General features: G+C 44.3%; 1 protein-coding gene across 1 annotated transcript in view; it reads right to left on the reverse strand.

Moving 5' to 3' along the window:
• Positions 1-22,352, reverse strand: part of LOC126481344 (nephrin-like) — a 990,728-nt gene that overhangs the window by 602,191 nt on the left and 366,185 nt on the right. Inside the window, exon 3 of the mRNA XM_050105036.1 lies at positions 2,226-2,434. Within this exon, the coding sequence (XP_049960993.1) occupies positions 2,226-2,434 (209 nt within the window). The remainder of the gene's footprint in view (positions 1-2,225; positions 2,435-22,352) is intronic.

A 22,352-nucleotide genomic window follows, 5' to 3' on the forward strand; every position in this document is an offset into this window, starting at 1 on the left:
ACGTTCAGGTTCACCATAGAACTGCTTACAACTGCTAGATCACTGGCGTTGGAGGAAAAAAGAAAGAAAAGATCTCTTATGTGACGAAAACGAACCACGGACCCATCGGATACCTTTTATTGTCCGGCTTACGTGCAATTACCATTGTCAGCAAAGTGGTTACCGCCAAGCGTGAACGCGCTACGTTTTCCTTTCAGTTCTTACTCTAAGGGGGATAGGCAGGCTGCGAGCTTGTTGATGTACAGAATCTCTAATAAAAAATCAGTACTTAAATATACACCTCTAAACCAGCAGTATACCCAATGTGGAGGCGATATCTTTATATGCAAGTATTCTGATAACTTTTCCATACACATATCTATACGCCGATACATTTCTTCGAATAATCGACAGACGAAATGATGAATCTTCAAATATCGATATATCGGATTCCCGATATTTAGTGTAAACGTGTGGTGTGGGATAGTGAACCATCAGCTTCATAGCCCCTTTTTCACAGACGCGACACTGAACGGGCTCAAGTATCGCAGAATCCTAACAGGCTATCTTCCACGCATGTTCGAAGACATTTTGTCCCAGACTGGAATTATAATAACGCACGTAGAGGAAAACTGTCGCCTTCAGTTGTGATCGTGGTGCCCTGTACGGAGAACGTACAGCAATGAAACTTCCGGCAGTTACACAGTGAACACAGGCGTGTACAGGGATGCCAACTGCCCTTCGCTCCAACGGACCATTGGCACGTAGATCTCGATGTTCCGGAATATTTTGAACACACCTTGGAGAGATATATATTTGAAATTTGTTGTAGCTGAAAACACTGAGAAGCACGACGTGGATACAGTAGCAGATGAATTAAGGAAATACAGAATTAAGTTGTTGTTGTTGTTGTTGTTTTTGGGCAAGGAGACCAGACAGCGAGGTCATCGGTCTCATCGGTTTAGGGAAGGAAGTCGGCCGTGCCCTTTCAGAGGAACCATCCCGGCATTTGCCTGGAGTGATTTAGGGAAATCACAGAAAACCCAAATCAGGATGGCAGGACGCGGGATTGAACCGTCGTCCTCCCGAATGCGAGTCCAGTGTCACAGAATTAAGATATGGATTACCCTGAGTATTGCCAACTGCTATGGGGAGTAGATTGGTCAGCGACGCAGTGGAAAGGCTTTGCACATCATGACATAAAGATTAAAGTTCAGAGGACATCGTACCATCCTGAAACCAATGGATCACTTAAAAGGAGTCACAGAACCCTTAAAGAAACATTGACACGTTACATATGTCATACACAAGCAGATTACGATACCTAGATTTCATATGCTGTATGTGTATACAATACAATTCCTCACATTTCGACAGGGTATATCCCACGGGAATTATTCTTTGCGAGAGCGTGCTTTGTTACCGGTATTTTTCAAAAAGATCTTGCAGAAGTCTTAAGCGATTACGATGACTGTGTTACAGAATCAAAACAACGAAAGGATTGCCAACAACAGAGCGCCAGAGAACATAATCTCTAGATATAAAACCCAATGCCCCGGTTGACTGATTCAGTCACTCTGACACATCATCGAGCAGCCCAAACCACTATGGATAGAAAATTGAAACTTATAGAGGGCACAGTTTAAGAATAGATTTTTCGAAGAACTACCAAGGTTTTTTTTAAAGCTACATCTACGAAAACTGGTATTTGCCTTCTTAGATACAAATAAAAAAATACATGTTTAATGTTTATGGAAATTCAACTCCCAATTAGGTGAAATAGGGGATGAAACGCTATAAGAAATATTTCATTATGAAATCATTTTTAAAGCAAAATCCTCAAAATTTAAATTTTATTTCTGGTTGAGAAATAAAAACAAAACCTTTTTTTGTTTTTGGAAAGATCAACCCTCATGGGAAAGAAGTAGCAGACTACAGCTATTATGGAAATATTTCATTATGCAAACCTTTTTGAAGCCAAGTCTGTGAATATTTGTATTTCACAGTTATTGGAAATTCAGCCCTTTAGAGGGCAAATACTTGGTAAAATATTATATGATAATATTTCACTGTGAAGACATTTTTGAAGCTAAATTAATGACAATTTGTATCTGGTTTCACCGGTCGAAATGAAAAAAAAAATCGTCTTTCACTGTCCCTGTACGAAGAACATAGAGGTAACGATCTCTTCTTACCTGTTCATTGGCGGACAGGCAGTAAGTGAGGAATGAGAGGGCAGTACTCACCGATGACGGTGAGGTTGACGCGCGTGTTGCGCGTCTGCGCGATGCGGAAGTCGACGCGGCAGCGGTAGGTGGCCTGGTCTCGCGGCAGCGTCTGGTCCAGCGCCAGCGCCGCCGTCTGCCCGGAGCGAACAAAGTAGGCGCGCCGGCCCAGCTCCCGCTCGTCCGACCACAGCTCCGCCTGCGAGAAGTCGCGCTCCCGGGCGTCCACGCTGCCGGCAGAGGAAGCCAGGCGAGGCCCCTTAGCACACACACTGGGCTTCGCCACTTTGCCTGAGGTCAAATGGTTCAAATGGCTCTGAGCACTATGGGACTTAACTGCTGTGGTCATCAGTCCCCAAGAACTTAGAACTACTTAGACCTAACTAACCTAAGGACATCACACACATCAATGCCCGAGGCAGGATTCGGACCTGCGACCGTAGCGGTCACGTAGTTCCAGACCGTAGCGCCTAGAACCGCTCGGCCACTTCGGCCGGCTGCGTGAAGTCACTGTGCACAGATTACTCCTCGTTGTATCGGTACTAGCCAGCAGGATTACAGGACAAGACCAATTCGTTCAGTTTCAGTTACCGAAATAATAGTCACCCATTTATACAATGTACGCTTTCACGGCCGGTGTTGTCTTCAGTTGAAACTTCCTGGCTGACATTCCGTGGTCGAAGTATAAAATTTGATCGAGCCCTCCATCAAATAAGAAAAGAAGCCAGAAGTCAAGACCAACAACGGTCACCTACTGGAAAAGTTTACCTACCGTTCATTAATAAAGTCGCGGGCCGCATCGGGAAAGTTCTCGCCAAGTATGGGATCGAAACATCTACATCCATACTCTGCAAGCCACCTGACGGTGTGTGGCGGAGGGTGCCTTGAGTACCTCTATAGGTTCTCCCTTCTATTCCAGTCTCGTATTGTTCGTGGAAAGAGGGATTGTCGGTATGCCTCTGCGTGGGCTCTAATCTCTCTGATTTTATCCACATGGTCCCTCTGCGAGATATACGTAGGAGGGAGCAATACACTGCTTGACTCCTCAGTGAAGGTATGTTCTCGAAACTTCAACAAAAGCCCGGAACGAGCTACTGAGCGTCTCTCCTGCAGTCTTCCACTAGAGTTTATCTATCATCTCCGTAAAGCTTTCGCGATTACTAAATGACCCTGTAACGAAGCGCGCTGCTCTCCGTTGTATCTTCTCTATCTCTTCTATCAACCCCATCTGGCACGGATCCCACACTGCTGAGCAGTATTGAAGCAGTGGGCGAACAAGCGTACTGTAACCTACTTCCTTTGTTTTCAGATTGCATTTCCTTAGGATTCTTCCAAAGAATCTCAGTCTGGCATCCTCTTTACTGACGATCAACGTTATATGATCATTCCATTCTAAATCACTCCTAATGAATACTCCCAGATAATTCACGGAATTAACGGTTTCCAGTTGCTGACCTGCTATATTGTAGCTAAATGATAAAGGATCTTTCTTTCTATGTATTCGCAGCACATTACACTTTTCTACATTGAGATTCAACTGTAATTCCCTGCACCATGCGTCATTTCGTTGCAGATCCTCCTGCATTTCAGTACAATTTTCCATTGTTACACCCTCTCGATATACCACAGCATCATCCGCAAAAAACCTCGGTGAACTTCCGATGTTATCCACAAGGTCATTTATGTATATTGTGAACAGCAACGGTCCTACGACACTCCCCTGCGGCTCACCTGAAATGAATGTTACTTCGGAAGACCTCTCTCCATTGAGAAAGACACGCTGCGTTCTGTTATCTAGGAACTCTACAATCCAATCACACAATTGGTCTGATAGTCCATATGCTCTTACTTTGTTCATTAAACGACTGTGAGGAACTGTATCGAACGCCTTGCGGAAGTCAAGAAACACGGCATCTACCTGGGAACTTGTGTCTATGGCCCTCAGAGTCTCGTGGACGAATAGCGCGAACTAGGTTTCACACGATCGTCTTTTTCGAAACCCATGCTGATTCGTACAGAGTAGATTTCTGGTCTCCAGGAAAGTCATTATACTCGAACATAATACGTGTTCCAAAATTCTACAACTGATAGACGTTAGAGATATAGGTCTATAGTCCTGCACATTTGTTTGACGTCCCTTCTTGAAAACGGGGATGACCTGTGCCCTATTCCAATCCTTTGGAATGCTACGCTCTTCTAGAGACCTACGGTACACCGTTGCAAGAAGGGGGGCAAGTTCCTTCGCGTACTCTGTGTAAAATCGAACTGGTATCTCATCAGCTCCAGCGGCCTCTCCTCTTTTGAGCGATTCAGACCCACCAAGAAGATTAAGGAATATTTAAGAACTGCAAAAGACCCCCGACACCCCCTAGCAACACCTGGAGTATACAAAATTCCATGCAACTGTTGACAAGCACATATTGAAAAAACGAAAAGAGGAAAAGAAGTGCAAACACCCGCTTAGCCGAACATAAAAGATACTGTCGCTTAGGACACATAGAAAATTCGGCCGTAGCTGAGCATGTTTTTTGCGATGGGAACCACGAAATTTAATTTAATGAGACAAGCGTTCTAGTATGAACATCCTATTATCATGCGCGCATGTATAGACAAGCAATAGAGATTCACAAACATCATTACAATTTTAATAGAAAAGAGGAAATTTTGAAGTTAGACTAAACCGACTCACACATTAACGAAGAACCGCACTTGGTGAGCGCTAGTAACTGCGGCATTTGGGTTATCCTCACTATAAACATGCGAACTGTGCATGTTGAAGACTCCTTCACGCCCGAACGTTGTTTCATCGGTTAACAACACAGAGAATGGAAATGTAGGATGCATTTCACACTGTTCGAGGTACCGATGTGAAAACTGTGCTCTATGTGGATATCAACTAGTTCCAGGTAGTGGACACGCTGTAAGTGAAATGGACGTAACAATTGCTCTCGAGGGACTGTTCTTACATTCGTCTGATTAGTCCCCATGGTACTAGCAATTGACGAGTGCTGATTGAAGGATCCCGCTCCACATGCTCCAAGACAGCTTCCTCAAATTGCAGCGTTCTTACCATGCGACGGCGTCCCTGTCCAAGTAATTTGCTAATTGACCCGGTCTCACGCAGACATTGGTACACAGCAGCAAAGGTCGTATGATGCGGGATACGGCGATTAGGATATTGTTGTAATAAGCCCGCTGTGCAGCTCGTCCGTTGTGGTGCGCTACGTGGTACGTACGAACCATATAAATGTACTCACTCCATTAGTGTATCGCTCCATTAGTAAACAGAGACAATGCACTACTACACTGATGGACAGCAACTCCCTACAACTGAAGAGCGTAATACGGCGTCTAACAAGCGAAGAGCGTAATACGGCCTCCACCAGTTTAAACAATCCTCATAGGAAAAAAATGACATTAGGGAAAAATATTTGTTTTGATGTCCCCTACAACCTCTCAGAGCTTGTCGGTTTAAATATTTTTCACTCTATATGAGATAAAATCGTCATAACGTCTGAACGGTTTGCATTAGGACGTTCAAACTCATCTTCTGGCCGCGGGGCATTATGGGAAGACGTATGGTTTGGTTTAGCGACTAGGCCTACTTTCATCTTCATGGGTTCGTCAATACGCAAAACCGGCGCACTTGTGGGACTGAGTATCCGCATTTCGAGATCGAGAAGTCTCTTCAGCCACAACGGGTGACTGTGGGATGTGCAGTGTCCAGTGACGGAATAATCGGTGCGACATTCCTTAATTGGCACGGTGACTATCGAACGGTACGTGGAGGTTTTGGAAGATGATTTTATCCCCGTTATCCAAAGTGACCCCGATCTCGACAAGATGTGGTTCATGGAAGGCGGAGCTCGACCCCATGGAAGCAGGAGAGTATTTGGCACCCGGGAGGATCACCGCCACTGGTTTGGGGCTGCATTTTCCACCATATTCTCCGGATGCGACTCCTTTTTATGGGGCTATATTAAAGAGAAGTTGTACGGCAATAACCCCAAAGCTATTTCTGGGCTATTCAGGAAGTTTGTTTCGTGTGACTAGGGCCTCCCGCAGGGTAGACCGTTCGCCGGTGTAACTCTTCCGATTTGACGCCACTTCCGCGACTTGCGCGTCGATGAGGATGAAATGATGATGATTAGGACAACACAACACCCAATCCCCGAGCGGAGAAAATCTCCGACCCAGCCGGGAATCGAACCTGGGCCCTTAGGATTCACATTTTGTCACGTTGACCACTCAGCTACCGGGGGCGGACTATTCAGGAAGTCATCGACATCATCGATAATCCGACACTTCAGCGGGTCATGCAGAATTTCGCTATTTGCGCCACCTCATCGCCAATGATGTCAGGCATATCGAACATGTCATTACCTAAATCTGAATATCTGTAGTTCGATGTTGAATAAAGTGTGTGCACGCCGCAGTCTGTAGCTCGGCAACCGTACCAAATCTTCGTCCTTCCAACGGGGAAATGAAAAAAAGTCTGCAGGGGCCAGGCCTGGAGAGAACGTGGGATGAGGCTGCTCAGTGATTTCGTTTTTATGGAATAGCCACACACCAACTCGGATGAATGTACAGGTGCGTTATTGTAATGTCAGACCGTTGAATTGTCTCGCCACATTTCAGGCTGTTTCCTTCTTACACCCTCTTCCAGGCGTCACTAGCTCTCGGACAGTCTTGTCTTCGATTGGCACGAACAATTACGTTGACGTCCCTGACATGACGGTCTTTGGTAGACGCCAGAGGGCGTCCTCAACGAGAGTTATCCTTGACTTCCGTCCGGCCACTTCTAAACCGTGTGAACCACTCGTAACAGCGAGTACTGCTTAAGCACCGATCACATTAGCCTCCCTGAATCGTGTGGTGAGTCTCTGTATAGGTTTTCTCGAGTTTCATGTAAAATTGGTACTTCGTTTCTCAGATAGAAAATAAGGAAAGGAAGAAAAAAACGTGTTTCAGCGTATTTAAAAATTCAGCCACTATGGGGGTAAAACAGTGGGTAAAAGCTTTTTGAAATTAAATCATTATTAAAGAATATGACAAATGCCCTCAACAGTCTATCATGCTATTATTATTTGAAATAACTAAGACCAACGTGTTTTCCGTCTAGTGCCATAGAGATAATCCCCTGACGCCTCATTAAATGTCTGATCATTGTGACCCTTCTTCCTGTCAGTGTTTTCCATTTGTTCCTTGCTTCGCGGATTCTGTGAAGAAACTTCTCGTTACTTGTCGGTCTACCTGAATTTCAACATCCTTCTGCAGCAGCACATCACAAACGCTTCGATTCTCTTCTCTTCGGATTTTACCAAAGCCCGTGATTCACTAGGCAGTTAGCGTATAATACTGCGCTACATACGGGTAGTCTCAGAAACTTCTTCCTCAAATTAAGGTCTTGGATGCATGAAGTGTTAACTGGTTCCGCAGTTGTTTCTGCACCTAACTGCCCTTGCTATCTTTGAAATTGCGTGGATGATATTTTTCCGAAGGCCTGATGGCACGTCGCCAGTCTCATAGTTTCTACACATCAACTTGAATAGTTGTATAGTTGACGCTCCCCACCAATAATTTTAGAAGTTGCAATGGAATGATATTTACCCCTTCAGCCTTATTTGATCTCATGTCATACATAACTCTCGTAAATTCCGTCTGTAATACGAGCACCCCTATCAATTCCATATCGACTCTAATTTCATCTTCTATAACGTCAGAACAAATTATTCATTCCACCTATCCGCTCTCTCCTCCGCGTACCAGAGTGAAATTCCCATTGCACTCTTAACGTTAGCACACTTTCTTTTAATTTCACCAAAGGCTGTTTTGACTTTTCTGTATGCTGAGTCAATCCTTTCGACCATCATTTCTTTGTTTATTTCTTCACGTTTCTCCTTGAATGCCCGTCCTTTCCTGCCTATGTATTTCATTAATAAGTGTTTTATATTGCTGTACTCCCGTCTTTACACGATCATTTTTGTAATTCTTCTTTCGTCGATCAGTTGAAGTATTTCTTCTGCTACCTATGATTTCTTTGGAGGCGCCTTTCTTGTTCCTGAGTGTGTGACTCTCAACATCCACAGAGACCATTGAAAAAGTGAAAATGAAAACTGGTGAACAGAAAAAAATTATTACCCTTTTACAAGTTGATGTTAGACTGTTCTGGCAAATAGTGTTTGGTGTCATATTGTTCATTTTTGGTTTGATCACGATATAGATAAGTCAAATACAGGTAAATTCCATTCTGTACCGAGAAAAGCAATTAATCATGTTTCTCAATGAATATTTCGTCATACCTCCTGAATGCGCGTCGTACATTGGTCCAACTTTGCAGTTACATTCAGTAGCATATGCGCACGTTTCCGGAAAACATCTGTTGCGATTGTAGTTAGTGACAAACAAGTAACGGATTAAAACAACATTCCTGATGCTGATGTTTTACTGCATGAACAGGGATATATCTAGTAAGCGAAAAACTTTTTCCCTCGCGTTATTTTGTGGAGATCATCCACGAGACAAAGTTTTGAAAAGATTTGAAAGTACGTTTAAAGTTTGTTTGGAAGGCGTTAAGTGCTCTTATTCTCAAATACTGGATGAAAATAATCTGGTACATTTATGCTCCGTAGGTAACGTTACTTCTAAGCATATACACACTTTTCAACTATAATACTTTATTTTTTTATATAACATGACTATATCTCTTAGTAAGTGGATAGTGAAAGTATTTTTATCTTTGTCAATAATGATATTAAATACTGAAAATCAAAGTTTTGTGGCCCCGGAAAGTTAGACAGGCAATCTGCGACTGGTGTCCAGGAGGCCGGATAGCCATTTAACAATGAAGATTGAACCTCATCTACATCTACATCTACATTTATACTCCGCAAGCCACCCAACGGAGTGTGGCGGAGGGCACTTCACGTGCCACTGTCATTACCTCCCTTTCCTGTTCCAGTCGCGTATGGTTCGCGGGAAGAACGACTGTCTGAAAGCCTCCGTGCGCGCTCTAATCTCTCTAATTTTACATTCGTGATCTCCTCGGGAGGTATAAGTAGGGGGAAGCAATATATTCGATACCTCATTCAGAAACGCACCCTCTCCAAACCTGGCGAGCAAGCTACACAGCGATGCAGAGCGCCTCTCTTGCAGAGTGTGCCACTTGAGTTTATTAAACATATCCGTAACACTATCACGGTTACCAAATAACCCTGTGACGAAACGCGCCGCTCTTCTTTGGGTCTTCTGTATCTCCTCCGCCAGACCGATCTGGTACGGATCCCACACTGATGAGCAATACTCAAGTATAGGTCGAACGAGTGTTTTGTAAGCCACCTCCTTTGTTGATGGACTACATTTTCTAAGCACTCTCCCAATGAATCTCAACTTGGTACCCGCCTTACCAACAATTAATTTTATATGATCATTCCACTTCAAATCGTTCCGCACGCATACTCCCAGATATTTTACAGAAGTAACTGCTACCAGTGTTTGTTCCGCTGTCATATAATCGTACAATAAAGGATCCTTCTTTCTATGTATTCGCAATACATTACATTTGTCTATGTTAAGGGTCAGTTGCCACTCCCTGCACCAAGTGCCTATCCGCTGCAGATCTTCCTGCATTTTGCTACAATTTTCTAATGCTGCAACTTCTCTGTATACTACAGCATCATCCGCGAAAAGCCGCATGGAACTTCCGACACTATCTACTAGGTCATTTATATATATTGTGAAAAGCAATGGTCCCATAACACTCCCCTGTGGCACGCCAGAGGTTACTTTAACGTCTGTAGACGTCTCTCCATTGATAACAACATGCTGTGTTCTGTTTGCTAAAAACTCTTCAATCCAGCCACACAGCTGGTCTGATATTCCGTAGGCTCTTACTTTGTGTATCAGGCGACAGTGCGGAACTGTATCGAACGCCTTCCGGAAGTCAAGAAAAATAGCATCTACCTGGGAGCCTGTATCTAATATTTTCTGGGTCTCATGAACAAATAAAGCGAGTTGGGTCTCACACGATCGCTGTTTCCGGAATCCATGTTGATTCCTACATAGTAGATTCTGGGTTTCCAAAAACGACATGATACTCGAGCAAAAAACATGTTCTAAAATTCTACAACAGATCGACGTCAGAGATATAGGTCTATAGTTTTGCGCATCTGCTCGACGACCCTTCTTGAAGACTGGGACTATCTGTGCTCTTTTCCAATCATTTGGAACCCTCCGATCTTCTAGAGACTTGCGGTACACGGCTGTTAGAAGGGGGGCAAGTTCTTTCGCGTACTCTGTGTAGAATCGAATTGGTATCCCGTCAGGTCCAGTGGACTTTCCTCTATTGAGTGATTCCAGTTGCTTTTCTATTCCTTGGACACTTATTTCGATGTCAGCCAGTTTTTCGTTTTTGCGAGGATTTAGAGAAGGAACTGCAGTGCGGTCTTCCTCTGGGAAACAGCTTTGGAAAAAGGTGTTTAGTATTTCAGCTTTACGCGTGTCATCCTCTGTTTCAATGCCATCTTCATCCTGTAGTGTCTGGATATGCTGTTTCGAGCCACTTACTGATTTTACGTAAGACCAGAACTTCCTAGGATTTTCTGTCAAGTCGGTACATAGAATTTTACTTTCGAATTCACTGAACGCTTCACGCATAGCCCTCCTTACGCTAACTTTGACATCGTTTAGCTTCTGTTTGTCTGAGAGGTTTTGGCTGCGTTTAAACTTGGAGTGGAGCTCTCTTTGCTTTCGCAGATGTTTCCTAACTTTGTTGTTGTACCACGGTGGGTTTTTCCCGTCCCTCACAGTTTTACTCGGCACGTACCTGTCTAAAACGCATTTTACGATTGCCTTTAACTTGTAGCTTGGAATCAAATAGGGTGATGGTGAGCGTTGTGGACTACAGTCGTTTGGGAAATGACGTCACGGTGACAACAGACTCCGTGAACATGTACGAATGCGTTGAATAAGTAATGCTACATATCTTTTTCTCGACCATTTTCGGTTGAAAAAATGTCGAAAATAAATCTCTAGACAGACGCCAGAAGCCAAAATATCATATATAAAATATTAAATACTATCAAGGTGCGTAATGTAGTGCTCATGATCCCACCTCTCGTAACATTTAAGCAATCCATTGACGTATGATCGCTAGTAAAATCTCTTTGAATCCCTAGCCTTTATCTTCACACGTCAGATGTTGGTTCTGATCTAACATGCTCTTTCGGCTATTAAGTGAGTTAATACCATGTGAGAGACATCATCTATTTACCAATTCCACGAAGCCTGATAAGAAAGCACGGCACAACGAAATTTTGCGCAGTCGGCAACTTGTCGACATAGAAAAACTCTTAATGAAAGGAGGATGCGAATGTGTTACATTCATTAATGATCATTAATTAAAACATCGATACCAGTACTTGTGTTAGTTTTCACACATTTTTTTCAAGATGAAGTATGATTCCAGACTAATACTGTCCAGCTTAAACGTTATCATGAAATTTACTCGCAGTTGCGAGTACGGACAACCATCAGCAGCATAATGGAATGGAGACAATGAAAACTTGTGCCGGACCCGGACTCGAACACTGATTTCCCTCTTTACGCGGGCATTCGTCTTAACCACTTTGGCTATCAGTGCACGATTAACGGCCACACTTAAACACTTCTTGTAGAACACATTGATTATTAAGTAGGTAACACTCTCCCTTTTAACGATTTTGCAGTGCCTATGTTGTCAAGAAGAATGATGCTGTGAGCCACCGAACATGCAGGCATGTCCGAAATAACACCGCTTAGCACTTCTTTACAACAAAGGCATATCAAATGTTATAGTTTGACATGCTTGACGAAACTTTTTTCAACTATTGTTCGTTTAATTTTATGACAGATCTTACTATTTTGTGTATTTTCAACACCACTATTCTTTTGTCAACCCCACTCGATGAATGTCTGATTAAAACGGTATTCGCTCGAGTAGAACGGCTATTCTTTGAGAGACTCCATGTCTTTGCAAGTCAGAAAATCAGACAGTCCATTGAGTGTCAGACTAAATTAACAGTAAATAAAAGAGCTAGAAGTTGTTTCGTCATTATCATGTACAGATCGATAGATGTACTCACGAGACTGTGGCTAAAATACGCTCTTTGGAAGGCAGCACAGGCAGAGAAATGATGTTTCCTGAAGGCGTTACTCGTCCAGATTATGTTTGAATGAGTGTTTTATCACGTTGACAAAACTGATTTTGACCTTCTTGGACTATCACCCAATGTCTGTGTGGCATGTTTTGGTTTCCCAAGTGATAAATATGCGAATTTCATGAGCTCATTTATTCGTTGTCACCATAAGAAACAAACATCGCTACCAGGAGATAACAGTAAAACTTCACCTCTATACGATAAAAACCTCACAAAACTAGAACAATAGAAATAGAGAAGAAGTGATGGACTGTCGATCACTGTATTTCATGGGAGCCCAACAGACTTGCCAATGAGCAATAAAAGTCAAGAGGACAGAAATCGGTAATCACCGAAAAGGAATTATGATCTACATGTTCTATTGAAATCAAGGTTGAAAACTAAACTCCGTCCTATCAGGCCTCGGGATGTCTATCGGTACCGACCGACCGCCTTCTCATATTCAGCCCACCGGCGTCATTGGATTTGGATATAGAGGAGATCATGGTTAGCACACCGCTCGCCCAGCCGTTGTCACCTTTCGTGACCTGAGTTGCTACTTCTCAATCACTTAGCTCCTCAAGTAGCCTGTCAAGGACTGAGTGTACCCCGCTTATCAACAACGCTCGGCTGGCCCGGGCGGTCACCCATCCAAGTCCTGTCTAGGCCGAGCAGCACTTAAATTCGGTCATCTAGAGGGGAAAAGTCTTAACCACTGCAGTAAGACCGTTGGCTGAATCCGAGATCACCGACCTTAAAACGAGCGCACTGTTCGTTTTGGAGCTCTCGAACTGTTGTACGACTGGTACCAGACTGCCTTATGACCCCTAGCTGGCCGGGGTGGCCGAGCGGTTGTAGGCGCTTCAGTCTGGAACCGCGCGACCGCTACGGGCGCAGGTTCGAATCCTGCCTCGGGTATGTGTGTGATGTCCTTAGGTTAGTTAGGTTTAAGCAGCTCTAAGTTCTAGGGGACTGATGACCTCAGATGTTTAGTCCCATAGTGCTCAGAGCCATTTGAACCATATGACCCTTTACGGCTGTCTTAAGCCATCACAGCGAAGTGGTGATAGTTTCAACCTATTGTATGGAATCAGCGCATTAGGATGGAGTGACGTGTAAACGTGACAGAAACTACTTGAATAATGATGACAGAACCAGCCACTGTATTTGAATCTAACGCCGTTCATACCAGTTTCGATATATATAAACAACAGGAAGTGGATGCTGGCATCTGGTGGTAGGGGATGGGCCCAAATCCACGTTTCAGGTTATCCCTCATTTCACGAGACACAACCCGGCAGACACGAACAGCAGACGCGATTCAATCGCCGTAGCGTTCCTTGCATGCAACCCCGCTGGCAATGTAAAACACCTGCCTGTGCCAACAGGATCACAGTTCGTCCAACTAACAGCACAGCTCTCCGTGGCTACCTCCTTCACCCGCTGTGCTTCATCCAACTCCTTACTGGTTGAATGCTATCTACCAACTCCCGAAGCGCAGAGGCGCTCCAGGGCAAAGATGGTCACATAACAGTAGTACCGACAATCGAGAGGTAGCACAGCAGCAATCCCTGTCGAGTGTCATTAATAAAAATAGAACCTCGTCTTCGGTTGCAGTCATTTAGAATATTCTTACGATCACGGCTCTTATATTACGAGTCGTAAACTATTCCTTTCAGGCACACTGACCAGTCCGCGGTGATGCCACAACAGATTGAGAAACTTCGTTTGTTGTGTGGTCACAGCCACAAGAAAACAGGAAATCTCCTTTCTGTCATTCTCTGGTAATCCATCAAGTGGGACTGCAGTCGGGATCAAACGTCGTTTATTCTTTTTAAAACATAGAACCAGTTTTGACACCACATGGTGTCATCTTCAGGCCCCCAACGTAACCCACCACACACAACAGTTTTCATGTGCGACGACCGGAATCGTATGCAACTGGCGAAAATTAACTGCATTCATAACCTTCCGTGGCAATAACAAGTCCAGTACGGTCAAACGACAACTCACATGAAAACGGCTGTGGTTCAAATGGCTCTAACCACTATGCGACTTAACTTCTGAGGTCATCAGTCGCCTAGAACTTAGAACTAATTAAACCTAACTAACCTAAGGACATCACACACATCCATGCCCGAGGCAGGATTCGAAACTGCGACCGTAGCGGTCGCTCGGCTCCAGACTGTAGCGCCCAGAACAGCGCGGCCACTCCGGCCGACCAAACGGTTGTGAATGTCATATATATATATATATATATATATATATATATATGATCAAAAGTATCCGGAAACCTGGCTCAAAATGACTTATAAGTTCATTGCGCCCTCCATCGGTAATACTGGAATTCAATATGGTGTTGGCCCACACTTAGCCTTCATGACAGCTTCCACTCTCGCAGGTATACGTTGAATCAGGTGCTGGAAGATTTCTTGGGATATGGCAGCACATTCTTCACGGAGACCTGCTCTGAGGAGAGGTACTGGTGTCGGTTGGTGAGGCCTGGCACGAAGACGGCGTTCCAAAACAACCCAAAGGTATTCACTTAATACTTCCGGGCTGATCGGCCGTGTTCGAAGTATAAAAGAGTTTTATACTTCCACCACGGCCTATCTGCCCGGAAGTTTTAAGTAAAGATAATACCGGCCGTGAAAGACTATATTGTATGATCAAACCCAAAGGTGTTCTATAGGATTCAGGTCTGTACTGTGTACAGGCCATTCCATTACAGGGAAGTTATTGTCGTGTGACCACTCCGACACAGGCCGTGCATTATGAACAGGTGCTCGATCGTGTTGAAAGATGCAGTCTCCATCCCCGAATTGCTCTTCAACAGTGGGAAGCAAGAAGATACTTAAAACATCAATGTAGGCCAGTTCTGTGATTGTGCCACGCAAAACAACAAGGGGTGCATGCCTCTTCCATGAAAAACATTACCACACCATAACACCAACGCCTCCGAATTTTGCTGTTGGCACTACACACGCTGGCAGATGACGTTCATTGGGCATTCGCCATACCCACACATTGCAATCGAAAAAAAAAAAAAAAATGTTCAAATGAGTTTGAATTCCTAATGGACCAAAGTGCTCAGATCATCGGTCTCCAGACTTACACACTATTTAAACTAATGAAACTAACTTAAACTAAGAACAAGACACACCCATTACCGAGGGAGGACTCGAACCTCCGCGTGAGTGCCGCGCAATCTGTGACATGGCGCCTGAGACCGCGCGGCCACTCCGCGCCCTGCCCTCGGATCGCCACATAGTGTACCGTGATTCGTCACTCCACACAACGTTTTTCCACTGTTCAATCGTCCAACTTTTACGCTACTTACACCAAGCGAGGCATCGTCTGGTTTTTGCCGGCGTGATGTGTGGCTTATGAACAGCCGCTCGACAATGAAATCCTAGTTTTCTTACCGCCCGCCTAACTGTCATCGTACCTGCAGTGGATCCTGATGCAATTTGTAATTCCTGTGTGATGGTCTGGATAGACGTCTGCATATTACACATTACGACTCTCTTCAAATGTCGGCAGTCTGTCAGTCAACAGACGGGGTCGGCCTGTACGCTTTTGTGCTGTACGCGTTCCTTCACGTTTCCGATTCACTATCACATCGGAAGCTATGGACATAGGGATGTTTAGGAGTGTGAAAATCTCGCGTACAGACGTATGACACAAGTGACAACCAGTCACCTGACAACGTTCGAAGTGTGTGATATCCGCGGAGCGCACCGTTCTCCTTTCTGACGATGTGTAATGACTACTGACGTCGCTGATATGGAGTACCTGGCAGTAGGTGGCGGAACAAAGCACTTAATATGGAAAACGTTTGTTTTTGGTGGTGTCTGGATACTATTGATCACATTATATATATATATATATATATATATATATATATATATATATGTGTGTGTGTGTGTGTGTGTGTGTGTGTGTGTGTGTGTGTGTTTGTGTGGACTGTTGGTGCCTTGTCACGTAGGTGTTATGGTGTTATCTGAACACTGTCTCAGTGACTTAAAACTTTGACGTTTTACGTGAATTTTGCAATCGCTAAATTGTAGAGTTATTGTGTGCTGGGTCGCAAGGCGTTATGTCAGAATAGGTCAATGGCTGTCTGTGCGTACTCTTAATTGTACTATCACCGAGTGAATTTGTGAGTTTAAATTAATATTCTGCTGGTTTAATTAGTGTTGCGGTACTGCCCGTAACGTCCATCTTATTGTGGGTTATCTTTGTGTGTCTTAAAATTTAAGATCTTTCCTTGATAATCGTACCAGTAGCTTTAATTATGCTTATAGATTAAGTTATCTGGCGGTTTGTTATATCACGGGTTCATGGTTGTCAGTAAAGTAGGACTTGATTAGTAGTACCAGTTCCCACAAAATTCGCCCAATCTGTAATTATAATCATGATGCTAGTTGGCGAAATGTTTAGGTCGCTTATTTAAGCTTATCACTGGCCGGCCATTGTCGCCGATCGGTTCTACCAGCTTCAGTCTGGAACCGCGCGACCGCTACGGTGATAACCTCCGATGTTAAGTCACATAGTGGTCAGAGCCATTTGTACGATTTTTAAGCTTCTCACTGACTGGCGTGTTATGAAATGACCTCTTGAACCTATTGTGTATTAATACTCAATTCGGTTTTATTGTGGTTTCCGAGAAATCCTAAAAGGCCCCCTGTGGGACTAACCGTTGTCACTGGAGGTTGACCATTTTACTATCACGCCCCTCTCTGGGCGTCCTGCTAACGATGTATCGTTTTGTCTGTTAATCGGCCGGTAATTGTGTGGTCTAACTTTAGTTTTGGTTTTTTTATGGTTTTCGGTTGTGCTCTCTCTGTTCTGGCCGGCTGTTAACTTGCTTTTCCGCGCCATCCGGCCGTTGTTTCCCCGGTTAGTGGCTTGGCGTCCTACCTGACTGCATCGTCACTGCGGCTTCTTAAGAAGATTTAGATTTGCTTTTACATTTATTATTTCATTAACTTAGCAGCTATAAATAATTTTGAATTTCAACTAGAAGTGTCGACCATTTATGAGAAATAATCCAACAACTATAGTAAGATTTTCTTGCACTAATTCGTCACTGTCACCTAAGTTGCAGTGGATTAATGTCTTGTCACATGTTTCTACAAGTTTGGTCAAATAATAAAGGATGTTTTTGTCTGAACAGTTTTTGTTACCCCCTTGGGCCCACCATCCCAATCCACAGCAAGTGTGTAGACTAATAACAAAGTTTGTTAAGGGAATGCAATGCTCAGGGTACCTCTTAGCGTGTAGACTGCGTAATTTAGATCGGTGGTGTGTCTGTTAGGTCTTTGGGAGGTTTTTCGTATCATTACCAGGGCCCACTCATTCCGATTACTGTGAACATGAACAAGGATATTTATTTCAACCGGTGACCAGTTCTTGCCCTTTCTTCTACATCTACATGGTGAGCCCCTTCCTTCTGAAAAACTGACGCACGTCGTGTTCACAGGGCTGTACACTTGTATTACCGTTTTGACGACCTTTCAGGCACTGTATCTTGCTTTGACTAGACCGCTGAATCAGCTGATATTAATCCAACGGCTATGTCTGGGACTGGACACATGTTGTTATGGTCTTCAGTCATAAGACTGGTCTCATGCAGCTCTCCATTTTACTCTATCCTGTGCAAGGCCCTGCAATAACTAATGCAACTTACGACCTTCTGCATGTGCTTACTTGTTTCATCTCTTGGGCTCTATACAATTTACCACCCCCCACCCCCTTCAAGCTCCACTATCCTCCAGTACTGAATTAGCGAGACGTTGATATCACAAAATGTGCCCTACCAACAGATGCTTCCTACTAATCAGCTTGCACCGCAAATTTCTTTCATCCGCAATTCTGTTCATTAGTTCCTCATTAGTTACATGATCTACTCATGGAATCTTCAACATTAGTCTGCAGCACAACATTTCAAAAGCTTCCATTTTTCTTCTGGTCTAAAGAGTTTATCATCCATGTTTCACTTCCTTACAGATACATTCAGAAAAGACTTTCTGAAACTAATTTCTATGTTTAATGTTAACAAATATCTCTTCTTCAGAAACACTTTTCTTGCCTTTGCAAGTCTGTGTTTTATGTTCACTCATCGGTTACTTTACTGTCCAAATAGCAAAACTCATCGAATACTTCAAGTGTCTCGTTTTCTTATCTAATTCCCTGACCATCGCCTGATTTAATTCGACTACATATCATTACCTTGTTTTGCTTTTCTTGATGTTCATCACATATCCTCTTTTCAAAACTCTGTCAGAACCGTTAAGCTGCCCTTCCATGTCTTTTCGATCTCTGACAGAATTAGAATGTTATCGGCACGTTTTAAATTTTATACTTATTCTCACTGAACTTCAATTCGCACTCAATGTTTTACTTTGGTTTGCTTTACTGCTTATTCGTTGTACAGATTGAATAACATGAGGGGTAGGCTACAACCCTGTCCCTTCTCTACCCCTGCTTCCCTTTCATGGCCCTCGACAACTACAACAGCTATCCGCTTTCTGTACAAGCTGTAAATGAACTTTCACTCTCTGCGTTTTACCCAGTTTTCTTCAAAATTTCAAAACAGAGTATTCCAGTCAGCATTCTCGAATGCTTTCTGTATACAGTTACTATAAACGTAGGTTTGCCTCTCTGTAGCCATTCTTTTACTAAACGAAACAGGGTACGTCGTACGTGAAGAAATTTTTGGATTCTTTCTACATCGGCATGTACATAAACACTCCGAAAGCTACCGTATGCAACACGGCGAAGGGTACGTTGTACCACTACTAGTCATTTCCCTTCCTGTTCCACTTGCGAAAAGAGTCAGGGCAAAAGGACTATCTACATGCCTCCGTATAACACCTCATTTCTCGTATCTGTCGTGGTACTTACGTGCAGCGTATGATGGCGGCCATAGAATCGTTCAGCAGTCAGCTTCAATTAAGGGTTCTCTACAGTTCCTCAATAGCTTCCTCGGAAAGAACGTCGCCTATGCTCCAGTGATTCCAAGTTGAGTTGCCGAAGCATCTCCGTAACACACACGTGTTGTCAGAATCTACTGGTAACAAATCTAGCACCCTCGCTCTGAATTCCTTCGATGTCTTTTCTTCTTCAATCCGATCTGTACGGATCCCAAACACTCAAGCAATACTCAAGAATAGGCCCCACCAACGTCCAATATGCGGTCTCCTGAACAGGTGAACCAATCTGTCCTAAAATTCTCGCAATCAGCCGAAGTCGACCATTCGTCTTCCCTACCACTGTCCTCACATGCTAGTTCCATTTCATATCGCTTTTCAGTTTTACGCTGAGATATTTAAACAACTTGACTGTTTCAAGCAGGATACTAGTTATACAGTATCCGAACATGTTTGTTCTGCCTGTTAATCCTCATTACCTTACATTTTTCCACATTTAGAGGTACCTTCCATCCATCACACCAACTACACTACTGGCCATTAAAATTGCTACACCACGAAGATGACGTGCTACAGACGCGAAATTTAACCGAAAGGAAGAAGATGCTGTGATATGCAAATGATTAGCTTTTCACAGCATTCACAAAGGTTGGCGCCGGTGGCGACACCTACAACGTGCTGACATGAGGAAACTTTCCCACCGATTTCTCATACACAAACAGCAGTTCACCAGCGTTGCCTAGTAAAACGTTGTTGTGATGCCTTGATAAAGGTCGGATTGTAGCCTATCGCGATTGCGGTTTATTGTATCGCGACATTGCTGCTCGCGCTGGTCGAGATCCAATGACTGTTAGCAGAATATGGAATCGGTGGGTTCAGGAGGGTAATACGGAATGCCGTGCTGGATCCCAACGGCCTCGTATCACTAGCAGTCGAGATGATAGACATCTTATCCGCATGGCTGTAACGGATCGTGCAGCCACGTCTCCATCCCTGAGTCAACAAATGGGGACGTTTGCAAGACAACTATCTGCACGAACAGTTCGACGACGTTTGCAGCAGCATGGACTATCAGCTCGGAGACCATGGCTGCGGTTACCATTGACGCTGCATCACAGACAGGAGCGCCTGCGATGGTGTACTCAGCGACGAACCTGGGTGCACGATGGCAAAACGTCATTTTTTCGGATGAATCCAGGTTCTGTTTACAGCATCATAATGGTCGCATCCGTGTTTGGCAACATCGCGGTGAACGCACATTGAAACCGCGTATTCGTCATCGCCATACTAGCGTATCACCCGGCGTGATGGTATGGGGTGCCATTGGTTACACGTCTCGGTCACCTCTTGTTCACATTGACGGCACTTTGAATACTGGACGTTACATTTCAGATGTGTTACGACCCTTCATTCGATCCCTGCGAAACCTTACATTTCAGTAAGATAATGCACGACCGCATGTTGCATGTCCTGTACGGGCCTTTCTGGATACAGAAAATGTTCGACTGCTGCCCTGGCCAGCTCATTCTCCTGATCTCTCACCAACTGAAAAAGTCTGTTCAGTGGTGGCCGAGCAACTGGCTCGTCACAATACGCCAGTCACTACTCTTGATGAACTGTGGTATCGTGTAGAAGCTGCATGGGCAGCTTTACCTGTACACGCCATCCAAGCTCTGTTTGACCCAATGCCCAGGCGTATCAAGGCCGTTATTACGGCCAGAGGTGGTTGTTCTGGGTACTGATTTCTCAGGATCTATGCATCCAAATTGCGTGAAAATGTAATAACATGTCTGTTCTAGTATAATGTATCTGTCCAATGTATACCCGTTTATCATCTCCATTTCTTCTTGGTGTAGCAATTTTAATGGCCAGTAGTGTAGAAATTTTGTGTAAACCGTCTTGCACCTTCTTATAGTCACTCTACTTCGACACCTTACCGTATACTACAGCATCATCAGCAAACTACCGCAGAATGCGGCCCACTTCGTCCGCCAAATCATTGACGTAGATAGAGAACCATAGCGGTCCTATCACACTTCACTGGGGACTCCTGACGATACACCCTTTCTCCCACAGAAATGATGCAGTTCTCCTGGTTGGGTCGTTATTACACAGTGTTAGCATCGACTGTTCTTTAGGGGACTAATTTTTAATCCACTGTGTGTATTTCAGAATGCAGATGTGTTACGAGTGTCAGGCTACTGTAGCTTCGAAATCGTGGGTAACAGGATTTTGGCTGCCTGCTTAGTCGTGACGGAGAACGAGGTGTGGCGGGGAGCCGCCGCGTCGCCCCCCACGCTCTTGAGGCGGTTCCGCTGCGCGTCGCCCCCGCGGTGGGCGGCGTGCGCCCCCTGCCGCCAGCCCTCACGCCCTTGTTCCTCTCTCAGCCCCCGCATTTCGTCCTTGACTCTCCGCTAATCACGCACGCAGCAACCCTACCACGCCCAGAGCGCCCTGCTTGGCAGTAAGCTGGTGAATTACAGCGACAGGATAATGCTCTCCTGGCTCCCGTCAAGAAATACCATTCGGAAGTGGTTTTATAAATAAGTGACCTTGAAATAAATATAATAAACTCTGTTTTAGGATGTGAACATATTAGCGCTTTTTATGCTAAGAGAGAAGACAGTGGCAGTGGCAAAAGAGACGGAAATGTAGTAAATACTGGATGATGGTAGACTATGGTTGTGCTATTGAAAGGGTGAAGGGGACAATGATACCGTGAGAGAAACAAAAGGACGCAGTCGCAGTTAAACATGGTTGACAGTGTCACAAGAGTACCAGAAAAGAGTGAAGGACACATTGTCGCGAGAGGGGTGGTGGTGGTGGGAGAGGAATAAATAAAAAGAGAAAATGCAAGAGGTGAGAGACACAGACACAGAGTATATGAAAATGACAAAGACAAAGAGAGAGAGAAAGAAAGAGAGAGGGAGAGAAAGAGAGAGAGAGAGAGAGAGAGAGAGAGAGATAGTGAGAAGAAACAGTAGCAGTGGGAAGGAAGGAATTCATATTAGCAGTAAGAGAGAGCAAGATGGAGTCAG

The sequence above is a fragment of the Schistocerca serialis genome, chromosome 5 (genome assembly GCF_023864345.2).
Source record: "Schistocerca serialis cubense isolate TAMUIC-IGC-003099 chromosome 5, iqSchSeri2.2, whole genome shotgun sequence".
Classification (NCBI taxonomy): domain Eukaryota; kingdom Metazoa; phylum Arthropoda; class Insecta; order Orthoptera; family Acrididae; genus Schistocerca; species Schistocerca serialis.